The 19417-nt window shown below is 43.1% G+C and overlaps 1 protein-coding gene across 1 annotated transcript in view; it reads right to left on the reverse strand.

Annotated features, from left to right (window-relative positions):
- The window catches only part of PCSK1 (proprotein convertase subtilisin/kexin type 1), a 32030-nt gene extending 13078 nt beyond the window's left edge, over positions 1 to 18952 (reverse strand). Inside the window, exons 1-8 of the mRNA XM_074569899.1 lie at positions 18568 to 18952; positions 16554 to 16658; positions 12964 to 13074; positions 10596 to 10742; positions 10059 to 10135; positions 7627 to 7715; positions 3483 to 3655; positions 1011 to 1223 (exon numbers count right to left, since the gene is read on the reverse strand). Coding sequence (XP_074426000.1) covers positions 1011 to 1223; positions 3483 to 3655; positions 7627 to 7715; positions 10059 to 10135; positions 10596 to 10742; positions 12964 to 13074; positions 16554 to 16658; positions 18568 to 18750 — 1098 coding nt within the window. The 5' untranslated portion in view covers positions 18751 to 18952. The remainder of the gene's footprint in view (positions 1 to 1010; positions 1224 to 3482; positions 3656 to 7626; positions 7716 to 10058; positions 10136 to 10595; positions 10743 to 12963; positions 13075 to 16553; positions 16659 to 18567) is intronic.
- Positions 18953 to 19417: the final 465 nt, after the last annotated feature.

Below are 19417 nucleotides of genomic sequence, written 5' to 3' on the forward strand. Positions count from 1 at the left end.
TCTCTTTTTACTTCAACTATAATTTTTGTATCAAAACGCTTTGTGTCGGAACAAAATACTCCCACACTGAATATCTTATTTTATTCTAAGGTTTCACAATAAGTGTTTCAAGCTTACTGGTGAATCATAAAAACAGATCATTGTGTTGGGCCTAGAACATCTAAAATTACTGCTTGCTAGAAAATTACTCATAGGATTAGTATTGGTGTTCTGCTCCCTCTTCGGCAGAAGAACTATAATTTGCAATGAAACACGTGCTTTATTTGGAAATTAAATACCAAACTCATCTGCCCATGTATCTTCATCTTGTCTTTGAGGAGAAGCCACTTGGAAGGACTGATCTCCTGGCTAACTTGGAATGACACTGTTTTAATCAATGCAGTTTACTGTAAAATTAGCATCCACCAGAGCTGAACAGAAATTACAGGTACTTCAACATTATTTTACCGCAGCAATTTGCTTCAGTACAAGTTATTTCTTGCACAGTTAATGAAGGCACACAGGCTGCTCCGCCTGCTTGCTGAGTACCTTGCACAGGTTTGGAAGCACTATTGTTGCTGTCCTAAGTGGGAACTCGGGGGCTGACAATCTTACAAAAGCTAATGGCAAGGTCTGTCAGAGGTACTGACTCATATGGTACACTAACTCCACAGGCGCCTTTTCCTTTGACTCTAAATTTCTCTTCTTCTGCCCCTTCTGAAGAGTGGGACCACACCAAAACTTCAGGCAGAGACCTCTGACATACACAAACAACAGACAAATTCAGCATGCTGATTTTACCCTACTGACACAATGACTTTGTTTAGCCATTGCTTTACAGGAGAAGATGTTCCAGGAATACAACCACCTTTTGGACTACAAATGCCGCAGTGTTTCAAGGCAAAAGCACTAAGCACGTAACACACCATGCAAAGCAGGCACTTGAAACCAAGCGTTTAAGAGCTCTCACTTGTTATCAGCATATATAGTACATTTCTATGTTTCTTCTGAATCTGGTAAAAACAACGTACAATTCTTTGGTCTGTATAATCCCCACTGCTGTATGCTGTGGCCAGAGTTGAAGAGCACTTCTCTGCATACCAGGGAGAAAGGCCTTGCTGGGAAGCACTGCTAATGGAGATAGTGTAGATACTATCGGTGTAACCATCACAGTCACAGTTGTCACCCTGACGGCCTCCGTTCCCAGAAGCCCATACGAAAATGGAGCCTTTCCCATTTCGGCCCTGGAGAAAATGGAAATGAGCAGTTAACAGAGATTCCAGTCTTTGGAATGTATCCTTAACAACTCCTCCCCCCCACAAAAGCCTAATATATCAAACCCTTTCACATAGAAAAGCACAATTTTCCATAAGCACTGTAGAAGACAGAGACAGAAGAAACCAGCTACTTGAAGTATCCTGCTTCTCATCCTACAGTACATCTCTTAATTTGACCAGTCTGGGTTTAGTGTTCCTCTGAATAGGTTTTTAAGAGAAAAACAGGGTCTGTGTTCAACAGGTAAGTCTTCCCACATGCTGATGTTTTGGTCCCAAACATTTCTAGGAAAAATGCCATTGCTTTGGGGTTTTTTTTAAGAAACTGCAAGTTTATCAGCGTTTATTTCACTTGCCTTTCCTGTAATCACAGAGGTGTGGGTAAGCAGTATGAATGATGTACACGATATGACTTTTCCACCAATTTCTTTTTTGTAAGGAAGCCTTTCACAGTTTGCATTCACTTGCTGAAGCACGGTGAACAAGCAATAACGTCTGACTGAGAACCCTCCCTTCTCTCACGAGTCTGTGGGCCAGCACCACCAGTCTCCAGACACGACCATGTCCATTCCCTGCTCTGGCTCCAGTGTGTAATGAGGGAGCAACAGCTCACAGCTGGCAGCCGACAGCACGTAAACCATCGCAGCTACCATAGAGGAAACACCTACCACCCTATCCAGCCTTAAGCTGTGCCAGTCCTTCAGAGGAAAGAAATCTGTTTTGTGTGAAGAGCAAAAGTTCGTATGTTGTTCATTATTAACAGATGTACATCCAAGGGAAACAGCAGCTGAAACACAGATTTTTATCATCCCACTCAGATGAGATTTGAAGTTATGCATGCAAGTGCTAAGACATTTGCAGCACTTAAAACATTAAAAATAAAGAGAAGTAAGCTGTGCTCTTTGTGATACATCTGCTAAAATGGGAAGGACAAGCCAGGTCAATTACAGAAAATGAGATAGTATCTTCCTTTGAGAATAAAGTCCAGAAAAGCACTGGTATATGTAAACACCGGCTTTGATTTCACTTAGAGTGCTACTAATGCCTCTCAGATGCTTAAGGCTAAGCATATGCTTAAGTGATTTACCAGCCCAGCAATGAAGGCATCAGGGATGAAAAGTCGGTGGCAACCCCAACTCCGTCTGACTTACGGAGACCATACAGATCCTCGCAAAAAGAAGCCTGACAAATTAATGGGTAAATTTGCTCCCCTTAAGAAATAAAATAATTTGTCAAAAACGATATATCCTTTACCAAATAACCTGCTTTTTCAGAGTAAGAACACTGAATGTTGGTTCCCTCGTTATTGTCTCTAATTCTCCCTCTTCTCTTGCTGCCTACCTATGGACTTAGGTCTCTGTGTATCACCAGTCCACTCCTCTTGGTCTCCATTCTTTCCTCAGAGTATATTTATTAGCTGTCAGTCTATTCTTTCTTGTTCTCTCCTTCCGTCTGCTAATGTTAACTGCCCTTTTTTGAAAAATTCTCTTTCTCTTTGCTTCTGTCCTTCAGGCTTTCCTCCATTTCTCTCCTCTCCTGTCTCTGATTCAGCCTTTCTCACTGTATTAGTACATGTCCATCTTTAGGTATCTTTTCACCTCACTGGCAAAAGCAAGAGTAGTTTATCAGTACATCCCCAGTAGCTCTCAGTTTGCACTCTACTTATCTAACCAGATCTGAGGAGGATAACCTAAAAAAGAACTGTAAGAACATTGTTTCCAATACTCTTCATCATGCATTTTTACTATCCTAATCTTAATTGGATGAAGATATGCACCAATTTATAAACTAATGCAATTAACATAATACAAGCCCATCCACAGGGTGCTAAAATGCATCACTATTTCACACAGCAAAATATTCGCAAAGCAGAAATTTTGTATTAAATTTTATAGGCTTTCAGTGCAGAAATCCAATTACTGTTCAGTGCAAAACAAGCAGCAGAGAAGGGTGGGGGCAGGGCAAGACAAAGGCAGCAAAAGTAAGGATGGAAAAAGAAAGCTTATCTGTGGAGAATGGCAGCTTAAAATCAGCTGAGAAAGCTCTAAGGGTGCTTTTTTAGAAGTCCTGTTCTGGTAATTTCTCTGACCTGTACTATTAAAACCTACCTCCTCCTTTTCAAATATGTTTGAGGAAAGGGAGCACAAACCATTTTCATTTCTTCCCCGGTATCAAGTATTTTAAAGTCCTGTTCTTTGCCACATTTTATTGTATCTTTAAGTATCGTACCTGTTTTATCCCATACTCAAAAGCCTTCTGTGCCAGTCTCCCTGGTCCCTCCACAGTTTTGCCATCATCGTTAGGGCCCCAGCTTGCACTGTAAATGTCCACATGTTCTGGATTGAAACCGATTGAACTGGCTTCAATAGCATCGGTGACTATGCCATCCAGCATACGTATACCTTCACCAAAAAAAAAAAAAAAGCAGGTTGGATTTACTTTCTGTTCCCTCTTCTTTGTCTTTATTAACTGTTTGTAAAGTTTCCGGCAAAATTAATCCATAACTATTGCAACCACAGCCTACCACTGTTCACGTAAGCACTTCTCCGGAGAGTTCATGTCAGTGCGAAACAGTATGCTTACCCTTTATTTGCAGAGCTCAGTGCTCTCTACAAACAGTAAAAAACAAAATTCTTTCTCTCTTTCTGCAGAGCGCAGAGAAGATGATGTTTTGCCGACTGCTCCTGCTTTTTCTTACTTCATTGAGCCCCTTCTTGACTCTTTCTTCCTCTCTGTTAAATCTGTAACAAAGACTTCTCAAGCTGCTAGGACGTCACTAAAATTAAATACATTTATCAACGTTACTTCTATGTTTAGGAGTTCCAAGAGTTTTAGTTCAAAGATGTAGTTCTGAATGTTCTGACTAAAAACACTTTGTCCTCGTGTTCATTAAGGCTTTGCTGTCTTTGTGATGCTGATATTTCACTAGCTCTTCAGTCTTCACCACAAAAAATTCTCACTGTTGTTTTACTGCCACATTTTTTCTACTGCGAGCGATCCAGGGATGCTAGAGATATCTAGCCATTAACATTTTATTAGGAACTACACGATCTAATCTCCTCCAGAGCGAGCCTGATCTCAGTGATACTTAAAATTCAGTGGCAGACAGCAGTTCACCTGCACTGGATCTCTCCTTCTGCAAATCCCTAGCTCTGCAGCAGGATTGCTACCAATGTCCATTGCTGGAGGAGGATAGAAATAGCAGAAGTCTGGCAAAATTCCCACTGTGGCACGGCTCTCCCAGCAACAGCAGCAATATATGAGCCACAGCAGTCAGGATTCAGCCTGTGTTTTCAAGCAATAAAAATGTCTGGATTGTCTTGAGCTTGCAAGTTAGTAGTACAGCAGCTGCACCATTACTGGCAGTTGGTGAATTATGAGTACTCATTTTCTAGTATTTTCCACAAAATGGGGACTTTTCCAAAGCATGGCAGGCAAAATGTGGTTGTTCTATTTAAAAAAACAGTAACAAAACAACAGAAACCGCTCCCCTCCCCCCCACCCTTACAGCTCAGTGTCTTGTTCTTTTTTTATACTATTGAGCAGGTAAAAAGCTTGTAAGCATAATTCTTTTCCCAAAAGGCTGGCCTCTAAGACTCATAATACCACTGAGATATGGCTGCGCTTTATTATTTGATACTAATTAGTGGCAAAGACAGACAAAGGAGTTAATCCGCTCAACCACTGCTACTCTGCTATCGCTCACAAAGCTGGGAACAGAGTCAAGGAATATCCTGTGCCTCAGGTACTAAGAACACCACTTGCCCTGGATAGGCTTAAACTCGTAACGTTTTGAATACTCATTTTTCATTTGGCTCAGAACTGTGATATTCTCTCATACCAGTGCGCTGTGAGCAAAGATCTGCCTGTGTGGAAATGACTGCGAGCTCCGGGTGCTAGCTTGCAATGTATAACGAGATGCTGGGAATGCAGACAGTCGTGTACAGATATTTCCCACAGAAGAAGACAAAGCCAACTCTGCAGATGTATAATGTAATACGGTAGAAAACAAGAACACTGGCAATACACCGATGAAAACGATTCAAGAAAAAAAAAAACCACAGCAACCTGCTGTCTTGTCTTTGTGATCTCCAAAAATCCTGCTTGTTTAAGTCAACTCAGGGATTTGATGACTGCAGTGGCATTTCCCTAAGCAGACGCCAATTATGCCCTTTTGCACAAACTCTTTCCTGTTCTCGCACATGCTCAGTCTCATCATCAGTCCCACAAAATCAAAGGGCAAAGCCCAAGGTAATTTCAGACACATACATGGATCTGCCTGGCAGAAGGCTATTTTTAGCAACACGTCACTGGGCAGGAACTCTCAGCCCTGTCCTTTGTAAAATGGAGCTTCTTAATCATTTGATTTCCATGGCAGCACCAGAGAAATATCGTAGCACAGTGCTATGGTTAGGTATGCATGAATATATATATTCACCCTGCTTTGCTCCAAAGGCGATCAACACTTTGTGCAGAACAAGAGGTGACTGTTAAAGGACACTGAAAGGTGTCCCTTTGAAAACTGGCAGTAAGAAGTACTCATTTTTCACACAGTGCACAGAAAAGCCTACAGGATTCACAACCTCAAAGTGCTGCAAAGACTAATCAAGGTTCCAGAATAGGGGCAGGCATTGATGTGACCAGTGAGAACACTCAGAATTACTTAAAGTCAGTATTTTCACGGAAAACAAAAAATTTCAAATGGAATGTTTTGTTTTACCTCTCAAAGCAAAGTCAAACCAACCTCTGATGCTGAAGGTTAGAGAACAAGGTATCCCAAATGCCAGGTTTTCTCTCCCTAAAGCAGCTATTGCTGGCTATCAGAGAGAAAGCACTGGCTGCGGACCACTGGATTTATCCAGTGTGGCAATTGCTACAAGCAAACAGCCACTTAAAGAAGTCATCCTGAACTAATGTCAAATAGAAGTGTGTAATGCATCATTTCACGGATTTAAAAAAAAAAAAGGGGGGAGGAAAAAAAAAAGCCTGTGAAGAAATGAATCCCTTTATAGCTTGGAACATCAATAAAGCCTTCCAATGTTTAGCCTCTCCAAATTTATCCGCATCTTTTGAAGGCTTCTCCTATCTTCCATTGCTGTTTGAATATAGTCTTGTTACTTCTCTATCTTAAGTCAGGCTGGTCATATATAACGGCTTACGATTTCTTTCAGCTTTTCTGTTCTTTCTCCTTCCCCCACACAGGGATAAGCAGCTTTCTGGGTAATTTGGATTGCTGGACTGCTTTTCCTTCTATTATTTTCCTTTTCTAGACAAATCACCTCACACAGATCTGTCGTTTGCATTTGCAAATGAACACAGAATATGCAAATAACTGTGGAAGAATCTTCTTCTGTAGACGCAAGTGCCTTAAAATATGGGCACAGCGGGAGTTCAGACATCTCTGCAGCTTCATCCATTTTGCCCTGCTTTGAAAATTTGGCGTCTTCGCCTTATGAGTGAGATATTTTATTTAAACAGAGCATGACAGCATAATGCATTATGGCAAAAGCAGACTGCAAAGCTGACATCTGTGACAGCTCAGTAGAGTAAATGGGAACCTACAAACGTAAGACTGAAATGGCGGGAACAGCAGTTACAGGTGTCAATTGCCACTCATTGTCCCTTTGTTTAAAAGGGAAAAAAAGGGGTAATGGAAAAACTAGGACTGTACAAGTATCTTCCTCTGAGCTAAATAACCATTTGCAACTGATACTTTGATCATGACCATTTCATAAACCTCTAATGGATTAAACTTTTAGTCACTGCTTCAAAAAAAAATGCCAGTAGTGATTGACAGGCAAGCAAGACTCTACTTATTTTCAGAATTAACTTATGATGATAGTGAAGAAGTAAGCTGTTGAAACAAAAACCACAGCAGCTTGAATATCCTGTCGTGACCTTTCAAATGTAATTGTGTAGATGTAAACAACACGCTGCAAGCAAGGGTGGGTATAAACTTGTACACTGTTACCTTCACTCTACTCGAGCCCTCTCCTCCCCCGTGCCACCTCTTCCACGATAACCAATCATAAGAAGTGAGTCCATCATTCCTTAAAAGATACAGTCTTATCTCTGGGTACAATATAGGTTATTGCTATTATTATTATCATCACCACCTATATTGTTGTTGCTGTTGCTATATATTCTACCTATTTTCAACTGGCAACCAAGTTCCAGAGAGTGTGCTGACATTCAAGAAATGCTGTCATACAGATGCAACACAGTGCACTATTGCCAGATGGGATTTTGTAGCCTAACACCACGAGAAGAACCAATCATTCCTGTTTCATATTAATGGTAGCTGAAAACAGCACTTCACAGAATCTGTCAGGTTCCCACTCATATTAGACATCTGATTATCTTCATTTCTTACCGCCAACTTTGGAATTGTAGGCCACTCCAACTCCACATTTTCTGTTGTTGGCTTGCATGGCAATTTCTCCTGCACACCGTGTCCCATGCCTGAATAAATACAGTAAGAATAAACAGCATCTCATAACATTTTTGCGTTATGTACACAAAGACTCATCAATGACCTTCTTAATTTGGGGGAAGTCCTCATTTAAATCAATGCAACGCAGCTGTTGAATACCTTTTGAGTTATGTCTACATGATACGAAAGTATTTGTTTCTCTTAGGCTTCAATCAACATTATTTTAGCTACTTAATGATCAAAGGACCATTGTGATGAGATGATAAATACCTAATGTAAGTCACACTGAAGTCTGTAGACCTATTTGATACCAGTATTTTAGCCGAGTGCAGAAGTAGCATGAAATTATGGGGCTAAGGTGCTGGCAAACTTGAGACAAAAATATGATACAAGCCTTTTTTAATCACACATTTAGGTACTCTCTTTTTAATGACGGCATTTATTTAGGATTTCAGAAAGTTAGCCTTTAAAGTATCCTCACTGTTGCTAAATTTTTCTTGTAACCAACTATTTTCTAGGCAATTATTTTTTGCCATAGGTGATTCTTATTCCACAATACAGAAAACCTTCATATAAGTGTAATTGTAGAAGAGTTGTATTATTTAATAGTACAGATTGTTATTCAATGAAGCATTTGAATGCTTCTGGGCTGAATTCCATTTACTTTATTAATAAAGATTAGAGGTAATACAGGTAAGATTTAAAAGATATTGTCATCAGAACAAGCGGATAATGGCTTCCTGCTCTTAAATAACACTGTACCAAAGTAGAAATGTAATTTTTCAAATATCTTATTCATGGGACATTTATCCCTTGATTGATTGGGTTTTTGTCCATACACTGATTTATGTTGTGGATGCTATTGTATTTTCTGATAGACAAGAGGGAACCAGCGCATCAGTTTCTTAGTCTATCTTTATTGAGTAGCAGCATTCTAATTGGTTTAAGAAATTGACTTCTTCTGTGTACCGGCTTTTAAAGAGTTCCATTCTCTTCTTTCCGATATCCACTGAACTACCCTGGATATGCCTAGGTGTGACAGACCCATCAAGATGTTCCATGGGCTATCAAAGATGTAGCTCTGGAGAGGGCATCAGAGAAAACTCCACAAGTCCACTAAGTGAACTGGCTGGTTTTCTTGTGTTCAAGCCTTTTGAAACTTCCTAGGTTATTACCTTGAGGACATTTGGGCCAAATCTGATGTAAATAAAGCTTCCATATGTCTCAGAAGAGACAGAAAGGTTGTCCCAGGAGTAACTGTAACCTCCTCCTGTATCTGACTGTGTGACATACCCATATGAGAGGAGGTCAGAAGCATGACTTCACCTGTGATTGCCTACACGCAGTCAGAAGCTATTCTACTGGTCTAAACGGTACTGTCAAAACCAGTAAACAGCATCCTTAGCTACAAAAGCTAGCCTGAAGGGATGCATTTCTTGGTAGGTTCCTCTAAGACACAGTCTCTTCCAGAGCCTTTCATAGGAGACATTCTTTTAAAAGACTTAAGCTGCATCAGGGTAGGTTTAGACTGTACATCAGGAAAAAATTCTTCCCAAAAAGAGTGGTCAGACACTGGAATAGGCTGCTCAGGGAGGTGGTGGAGTCACCATCCCTGAATGTGTTTAAGACTCATTTAGATGTGGTGTTGGGGGATGTGGTGTAGGGGAGACTTTATAGAGTGGGGTTGATGGTTGGACTCAATGATCCCAAGGGTCTTTTCCAACCTAAATGATTCTATGAGTCTGTGATTCTAAGACTTTCCAGTGCAAAGCAGAGAACTTAAGTCAAAATCTGCTTTAAGAGGTATCATTCTAGAAACACACGTGGTGATGTGAACAGCTTGCTCCCTTCCGCTTACAGAAACAAATCGGTACCTTCCATGTACAATGATATGAAGAAATTCAGGACATTATAGAGAGATTAACGATTATGAAGCTCTTCATCTGGGAATTTAGTTTTCTTAGTTTACAGTGTTTGTGCCAAGGTTATGTGCACATCTTTGTGCAAACTGAAACGCAGGAGGTTCCTCCCAAACATCAAGAAACTCTTTTTCACTGTGAACATGACCAAGCACTGGCTCAGGTTGCTAAGGAGGTTGTGGAGTCTTCCTCCTTGGAAATACTCAAAAGCATCTGGATGTGGTCCTGGGCAACTGGCTCTAGGTCTCTGTGCTTGAGCAGGAGCTCAGACCAGATGACCCTCCGGGGTCCCTTCCAACCTCAACCATCCTGTGATTCTGTTATACAAATGTTTCCTTCTATTCTATAATTGTCATAGGGGACATACATAGGTATTTCTACATTTGCATGTTCTAACACACAAACTAATCATGTACTGCTTTGTTCTCTTCACACAATTGGGAAGCTACTCACTTGTTTTCATTTGTTGGGTCATATCTAGGAAAGGGGTCATGATCATTGTCATTGAAATCATAACTTGCCTGTGGATCCTACATTTAAAAAAAAAAAAACCAGGATTAATTCAGACAAGTAGAAAATGCATTTTAAAATGTGTAACAAAATGAGTTCTAGAGTCTGCATTTATTTATTTGGTGTGGCTCCTATTGTCAGCAATCTAGCTGGTAGAATTTGATGGGCATTAACAATTCCATAAATTTTTCACAGAGCTTGAATAATTCAGCATTAAACCACTGTCTACAAACATGCCTGGGAACTAAATCCACTGAGGGGTAAAAAAAAAAAAAAAAACACCAACAAAAAAACCCCACTAAGTAACATTCAGCTTCCTGTGACACAGACCAGGTTCCAAAATATGCCTAAGGCAAATATTTCAGTCTCTGTATTGTAGGAGCTGACTTAGAGAACAGGCAGCAAGCTGGAGAAGAGTGTCGGTATATCAAATTTACAATTGATTAATTTATTCCATAACATTCTAATATCCGAACTTACATAGTTAGTGTGGATGTCAGTGTGATTCCACTCCAAACCATCATCTAGTACTGTGATGACAACACCCTTGCCTGTAATCCCTTTTTGCCATACAGGAATTACATGGAGATCCAGTTTGGGCAGGGACGGAGTTATTCTTGTATCTTGCTGGGGAACAGAAAGGAATGCAATATGTCAACATTTTTTATCCATTTATACTACACAGGTCCAAAGTTGTATTTTAAAGGTGCTCTAAATCATCCTAGCATGAACTTGTATATTCCATTCAAATTTTGCAAAGATATAACAAAAATTAGTTTCTTCAAATACTTGTAGCACTGGAAGATTCACCCCATTACTTGAAGATCCCGAAGACCACCTCTGAACAAAGAGCATCTTGTATTTATTGGAGGTAGGCACAGGAATACAGGAATGGTAGGGATGTATGGATGAACCTTGGAATGTTTAATTAATAATCAGACCTGCTAACGTTTGTTCTTTTCACTTGATGAGAAGCCAAGAGAGCCCCACAGTACAGTGAGCTGGTTTTTTCCTTTGACATTCAAGTTAGCCAGAGCAAAATAATTAATGGATAAAACAATTAAGGTAGTCGTTTGGTTAGGAACAACTGTGCTGAATCACAACTTTCTGTTTACTACCCTCATTCCTGTTCCTGTGGTAAATCAACTGGAAGCATGAATCATCTATAGCCTTCTCTTCCACAGCAAGTTCTTTGAAGAGTAGCTCCTAAATGGGTCATTTTTCCTCTCTAACATTAAGTGTGCAGTACATACATGAAATGTAGAAAACTTGCTTACAACCCCCATTAAAAACACAGATGTTAAAAAAGCATTTTCTTCTGTTTCTCTGTGCATAATTACATTAGTTGATCGCAGGTTTTTCATTTCTTTGTTTCCAAGGGAATGTTGCATACAATATGAGGCTTAGAAAAAGAAATTTGTTATGGGAATGACCTTTCTTTCATTTTATGCTTTATTTTCTGACTGCTGTTGTTCAGAGAATTATTTGATGTTTCAAGTTTTGTTCTCTAGAATCCATCAAATAATCACTTTTTTCTGGTGATGTGTGAATGTATACCAAATAGAGATAAAAACTGTTGCCATCAAGTCATAATAATAAGGTAATAATAAGTTATTTACTACAAGGCAAGGAACATATTTTGGAAGAAAATATTTAGCACATTTATGCATTTAATCAGAAAAAAATAAATCAATGTGCACTGCAAACAAGGCTAAGTATCATGTTTCTGTTTCTCATGTGGGAAAACTAGAAGGAAAAAAAGTGAAAACCACAGAACAGTGGAAAAAGGAACCATGTCACCTGGACAGTAAGACATGGCTTTTTTCACAAGACTGCTTTTTGAACTCTCTCTGTGTTTGTGCATTTGTCCAATACAGATATCTCCGAAATTTCCTGCTTCCTATTGGAAACAGGCAAAGAAGCAAACATACTCAGCTTCAAAGAAAAGTTAAATCATGAAAGTTAACCATTTTTTATGTTGAAAATAAGTTTATAGGAATCTTCGCGGAAGTGTTTTATGCTGTGTGGTTTATAGCTTTTTTTCCTAGCTTAAACAAAGGAAAAAGTGGGCAAAGCATTACACAAACAGCCCACAGTTTGGTCTGTTTTCTCCAAGCTGAACTGGAGAAGAGAAAGGTATTTCCAGCCACTTGGGCCACATTTGTGCTTGACCTTTCTTCTCAATTTGTTATATCCATCTTTACTCCCATCCCTATACCGAGTGAAAGCATCGAAGCCTAGACTGAAGGTACAGCTAGATATATAGCGGAAATACAGACTCTTGAAAGAAACGATATAAAAAAAAATAAATGATCAACTGCATTTCCGAGTTGTTGCATGCAGACAGAAACTATAAAGCTTAGGAAATTTCTTTGTAGAGACTCTCTTCTACTTAAATCCTAGTCCAAGAGGCTGAAGGTCCTTGTCACGTGCACGCACATGCTTTTGTTTTCACCTAGAGTATGCACTCTGCACTGCCGATTTTAATAAAGAAATACATGTCCAGCTTCCGACAAGGTAAGGGACTTCTCACATGCCAACAGCAAGTATTTTAAAAGTATCATAAAGGCAGCTTTAAACTGTTACACTGCTTTCTAATACCAACCCCCATCCCAGGCAGCAGCCTGAACCGGCTTTTAGAATCTTTGCACAAATGACACGTCAAAGAAAACAGAAGGTTGCCTGGAAATATTATCACCAAGATATCTCATTTTTATAGCATATGCTAATGAGAGGGACTCTTCATTTAATCCCTTCAGCACAATCGCTCTGATTGGAGTGAAAGAATACAACTGAAAGCACAACTGAAATTCACCATCCCCGGTTCCACAATGAAACAAATTCTTACCAGATACCACTGCTGATTCCACATAGGATCATTGAAAAGATTTTCTGCTGTATCTCTCACGATGGCACGCTTAGTTCGCTTTTTTTCATATTGCTGCTCTGCCCATGACACCTACAATTATTTGCATAAATATGACAAGTAAGCCTCTATAGGTTAGGACTTTTTTAGCCTAGAGGGTAAGGTGTTTCCTAATACAGCAAAATGTTGATGCCTAAAGCAAAATAAACCATGTTTGATGTAAAGAGGAGGATTATTTATACTGTAACACAGTGTACTTTGAGGAAGAGGACTTGGTGAAATCACGATACTATACAATCAATTCACAGAAAATCATTAACTACAGGTTAACAGGAGAACTCCCAGGAGCGCCACATAATGTAGGCTTTTATATCAAATGCGCAGTATAGTTAGAAGGGTATCTAAGTAGTGGTGGTTACTGAAACAAGCAAAACCACAGCCTGCTCCTTTCTCCTACCTTCATTTTAATGGCTATCTATTTCTATCGGGAGTTAAAAGAAAAGAAGAAAGATTATTGGCTTAAGTCTAGCAATTGTAATGACATTGTCCAATATTCATAGCCCAGCTAGACCTTCAAGTCTCCTTCCCAATGGTGTTTTGAAGTGTGATCAATTAGTAAGCTATGAATATTGGACTAACTTCATCACTGGCACAATTCCACTTAAGGCAACTGAAAGCCAAAATGCTTTGGTGTGTTTTGCTAGAGCATCAACACAATGAGTTGCATGACATTTGTGCACAGGCACAGCAATCTCTTAAGTCACCAGGCTGGATTTTAAAAGCCCATCACACTTTGTTGCCTTGAATGCAGTACTAAACCCAATTCAAATCAAATCCTAATTCTGACACCTCTCTCTGTGCCATGTGCTCCTTTTGCAAATGGGAACAAAATGTTATTTATTGCTAGCACCCAGACGGGCTCTCTGACACAGACCAAGGTGGTGGTTTTTATCCCAATTTCCAGGCAACCAAGGCAAACTCAGACTGCCAAGATACTGCTATAAGCCTCAAGTGGAGGATGCCTTGGATCTAACCTTTTGCCTTAAACATCTGAATGGATTTCATGATTTTTCTCTACTGTGATACAATGGTTTTATGGTCCTTACATCTATCACCATATATGAAACAATAATAAAAGTGACTCAGAAATCATAATGATAAAAAAAGTACTGATTTGATTAAAATGCGATTTTCTATCAAGAGTCTAATGAAAGTTCACTACCAGAACATAAACTCTTAAAAATGGTAGCTACAGCAGGTACGTTTACTGAAAGCTCTCTATCCCCTTTGCTATATATATAGTATTAAAACCCCTAGAAACCATAGTTAGTCACAGAAGGCGAGTACACTCATGCAAATATAAGTATTTTAAACTGCCCTACTGATATCCAGAGCCATACATACTTGTGCACAGGTTAGAGCAATTACCTTTATTTCTCTTCCCTGCCCACAGCAAAGTTTGGCCTCTTCATCACCCAACAGTAATTAACAATTGACAACTTCCATGCTTGTTATTTTTTTCAAAGTGGACAACTGCACTGAGGGAAATGAGCTGAAACTACCAAGCACATATGTCAGACAAACAAGCCAAATATTTGTCACTCAGCAGCTGGGTGAGGTTCCAACCATCCATCTACAGCAAAAGCTGAAGGCTCTGTGCCAAATCTCCAGTCACTGATACATAAAGCAGTGAAAATAATCCTGACTCGGGTCTCTTGCAAAAAAGTAGGTTTGGAAACTAGTGCAAATACTGGAAGAAGGTCGGGAACTGGATAATTCTATCCTTTCAATATATTCTCAGCCTTTATCTGTTTTACAACAAACACGGGGACATCTATAGGAAGCAGATAAATACTCAGATTACAGCCAAGTTTTACCCCAGCTTTCACACTTAACATACCGTAAAATTCGTGAAGGCGTTATACAAACAAAAGCAGGATTCCCTTCTCTCTCCCTTTTTAAAGACTGAATTTAAATCTTTTTAAATAGGCGGTTGCTGAACAAGAGCAGCTCTTTGGAGCAAAGGTCCATGTATAACTACACAGCATTACATGATTGCTCTGTGTTTATATACTTACATAATGACATAATTACATCTCATTCATTCACATAGTTAATTTGCATACTAGATGGTAAATAAAAGGGAAATTGGAGTAAATTTAGCAAATCACCTGCAGCACTTTGAAGCTCTGTTTTGGGATTTAAGTATGTAAGTCTGCAATAAAGTTTGGCAGTAATGTGTGTAATGCAATTGCTTCCATTCTGCTTAAAACATTAGAATTTGGTATATTAAACATGGTCACGCTTCCCTGTGTAAGAGATCCATTCGATGTAATAAGGCCAAAAAAAGGGAGGAACTGCAACCAAAACTCTGTTCCCGAACATTGTACTATGATGGCATCGAACATTTGATTATTGTTATAATTGGGTATTATTATTACATATATTGGGTATAAATTAGAACACTAATTCACACTAAAGCTGTGGTTTTGAACATCCCCAGTTTCAAATGATTTCACCTAGAAGACTTTAACTGTTAAACCAACATTTGCAAGGAGATAGATGGGGGATAAACAGAACAGGCAAAACAAATACCCTGTCTCACCCCCTCCTTTAATTCTTCTGGCTAGGCAGAGAGTATTTCCTCCTAGATGACATTTGCATCTAAAATCTCCAGATAACCAATTCCCAGTTCTCAAGTGATTTGTCCTTGTATGATAAATAGCTGGTTTTCACAACTAGCCTACTTCATGTTTTGGACTGCTTGTATTTTCACAACGATTGCTGCAATAATGCCAATTTGAAATGCAAGTTTTGTTGTTCTGAAATTTGCCAGAAATCATTTTTAAGAGGGGCCAACAGCATGCTGGTCTGTTCCTTAAATTCGCCACCCACCTCATTTTCTCCGTTTACGAACAGGTATGCTTCTATCTTAAATAAAGTCAAATAAACGGGGAGTCTGCTTCACCAGTGGATCATGCCTTAGAGCCCTGGCTCTCCGGTGTGCCTCTTCTCTGATTGCAGTGGGATCCCCGCACACCAAAAGACTGCAAGTCTGGAATGTGTGACGGATCCTTTGAGAAGGGGTTTTAGCTCATCATAGAAGAAGCAAATCCAGCAAAACCTCAGCTCTTTTCCCCTGCCCTTTTTTTTTTTTTTTTAAATATTGAGTCACTTTCAATCAAACCTAATTCCCATGGTAATTGCACAGACGTGGCCTGATTAAACTTACTGCATCTATGGATTTTTACTTTGAATCGAGCCCTGTGGTTCCTTGTCCATATTTTCATCAGCAGCGCATCAACATCTGAAATTCCAAACCTCTGCAATGCTGCATATCTTAAATCTTAATTTGGAAAGCACTTGCAAAAAGAAAAAAAAAGTATGGCAAGAGAGGGTCAGATTCTGCCGGTTAATGACAGAATAATAAAGCATTATTCAGCATGAGTATGGATGGCTGAATATATTAGACTTGCAAAACAAGGAAAGCCTGCCTGTGACCTCATTACAAAGCTAGCAATAAGGAGACTGAATAAACAGAGGGCATGAAAAGGAATAAATGTAATACTCACCCGCTCATCATCAGAAAGTCTTTTAGTGATATGAATGGCACTTCTTCGAGACCGTCTTGGATGGCTTTTATGTCTGAATAGGTAGTGATTTTTGAGTGATCCAATCTGTAAGACAGAGGCGTACTTTAACTATCGAGAGATATTTCCCCACTGCAAACAAATATCAACACAATCACAACCCGACCAAATTCATTCTATTTAAAAGAGGAACGAAAAGAGCAAGGAACTAGCCTTTAGAGATTTTAATCTAAACCAAAACCCACTCTTCAAGTAAGAAGTGCTTATCACAGCCTGTGTGCTGCTAGAAGAAATCGGGGGAATAATTTAATTTAAGCTAGTGAAGTAGCAGTCATTGCTACTACAGTACTCTGTGATGCAGTACTTGTAGTAGTGACCAGCATACTCAGGGACATACCTTGACACGGCCTTATTTCAAAGAAGAGGCTTTACGTATGGTCACGCGCCAGTTTTATCTGCTCTTCCAGGGGTTCGGCTGAACAGGTGTAAAAAGCCTCAGAAACCTCACTGCGGGGCTTTTTGTGCGGGCACCTACTGAACCGGCACTTTCTGTTGGGTCACCCAAGGAGCTGGGTGCACCCCACTGCCTTTTTTTGTGGTTGGACTCGATGATCTCAGAGGTCCCTTCCAACCACTAAGATTCTGTGATTCTTTAAACACCCCTCTTCCCTGAGGAGGGGCTGTTCAAAACCAGTGGGGGTGAATCCACTGACTCCAAAGGCAGAAAAGACCGAACCCGCCCACCGAGGTGGGATCACACCTGGGTTTTAGAGTCTGAAAAACTCAACCGGGGCCAGGACACGGGGCTGGGAAGGGGCTGCCCAGAGCACCAGGGCCAGGTGAGGAGAGGTGACCTCCACGGCGGCAGAGGGCTGCGGGCCATGGCACGGGGGAGAGCTGGGTGCCCAGGACTGCCAGACACAGCGCCTGGCACAGGACCCTCGTCTGGAGGTGGGACAGGCTGTTACCTCAAGGCTGTTACTCATCCCTGACAACACTGACGTCACGGCATCCCAAAAAAGCCCCAGGAGGGCCTGCTGGAGAGAAGCCCCGCGATGGCGACGGAGCCTCCGTGGGGGGAGCGGGCTGGCGGCGGGGGGGGAGGGGGGCGGGCAGGTCGGGGGCGGCGCGGGGTCGGAGCCAGGGCTGCCCGCGCCCCTCCTGCCCAGTCCCCGCAGGGAGAGCGGGGGCGCCGTGTCCCATCTCCTCAGGGACAGCGGGGTGCCCCGTCTGGTCCCTGCCTTGTCTCCTCGGGGAGAGCCGGCGCGCTCTGCCCGCTCCCCTCAGGGACAGCGGGGGTGCACAGTCCGACCATGCCCGGTCCCCCCAGGAAGAGCGGGGTGCTCTGCCCGACCTTCCCTCGTCCCCTCAGGGACAGCGGGGTGCCCTGCCTGCTCCTTGCCCGATCTCCTCAGGAAGAGTGGGGTGCCCTGTCCGACAGCGTTCCGTTCTCTCAGGGAGAGCGGGGTGCCCCGACCGATCTCCTCGGGGAGAGCCGGGGCGCCCTGCCCGGTCCCTTCGGGGACAGCAGGGGTGCCCTGTCCGACCATGGTTGGTTCCCTCAGGAAGAGCGGGGTGCTCTGCCCTACCCTCCCCGGTTCTCTCAGGGGGAGCCTGACTCTGCCCGGTCTTTTCAGGGAAAGCCCTGCCTGGACCCCTCAGGGAGAGCCGGGCCCCCTGCCCGACCCCCTCAGGGAGAGCGGGGCGCCCTGCCTGCTGCCTGCCCGGCCCCCTCACAGGGAGGGCCCCGCCGCCCCGCCCGGTCCGCTCAGGGAGACCCGTCCCCGGCCGGCCGCCGCCGTGGTGGCGGGGCTCCCCGCCAGGTGCGAACCCGGAGCCGGGGGGCGGCGGGAGGAGAAGGCGCCGCCAACTCCCCGGGGCCCCGCGAGCGGCAGCCGGGCACAAGTTTCGGCGCGGCCCCGAGGACCGAGGCAAGGACGGAAGGGAGCTCCCCGGGGCTGCGCGGCGCGGCGGCCCGCCCCCCGCCCGGCCATACCTGCCCCACGAGGTCGTAGTCCAGCTCCTCGGCGATGGCCCTGGCGGCGTCGGGGCCGGCCGGGATCTCCGCCGCCCACTCGTTGAGGAATTGCCGCTCGGCGCCGCCGCCGGCGGGGCACAGGCAGCAGGCGGCCAGCAGCGCCAGGGCCGCGCACCGGCCGGCCCAGCGGCGGCCGTCCATGGCCGCGGGGAGCGGAGCGGCGCGGAGCGGAGCGGCGGCGAGGCGGGCGAGCTGCGGCGGGCGCCGGCGTTGCCAAGGCGAGCGCTGGGGGAGCGGGCGGCGGCGGCCCGGCGCGGCTGCCCGGGGCTGCGCGGCGCCCAGACCCTCCGGAGCCGAAATGGAAATGAGTGTTTACACGTCAAAACGACGACAGCCATCCTTGACGTCAAAGTGTACCTGGCCCCCGAGCCGAGGGGAGGGGGGTAATTCCCGGGGGGGGCGGGAAGGGGCGGGGGGTCCCGGGGGCGGGGGCTGGGCCGGGCGCAGCGCTGGGGTCGTTACTCTCATTAGCGATAATTACCACGCTTCACCCCGAGCTGCGGGGCAGGCGGGAGCGCGGAGCCCGCCGCCGGTGGGGGTTCGTGTCCGTCCCCCCCCCCCCATCCCCGGGGGAACTGGGCGAATAACACGGGTTTGGGGTGGTTTGGGGGGTTTTTTTTAATCGTTTTTCAATTAAGCTAATAACCCGGGACCTACTGCGCGGTAGTACTTGATTAATGCGCATCATCCCCCGGTACTCCCGACACCACACCGTAGGTATGCTGCGTTAATTGGCACCGCCACCCCGGCTGATTGTATAACAAACGTCTCTATCCTGAAGTACAATTAATCATTTTGAAATAATTTT

This window comes from Larus michahellis, chromosome Z, assembly GCF_964199755.1.
Source record: "Larus michahellis chromosome Z, bLarMic1.1, whole genome shotgun sequence".
NCBI lineage: Eukaryota > Metazoa > Chordata > Aves > Charadriiformes > Laridae > Larus > Larus michahellis.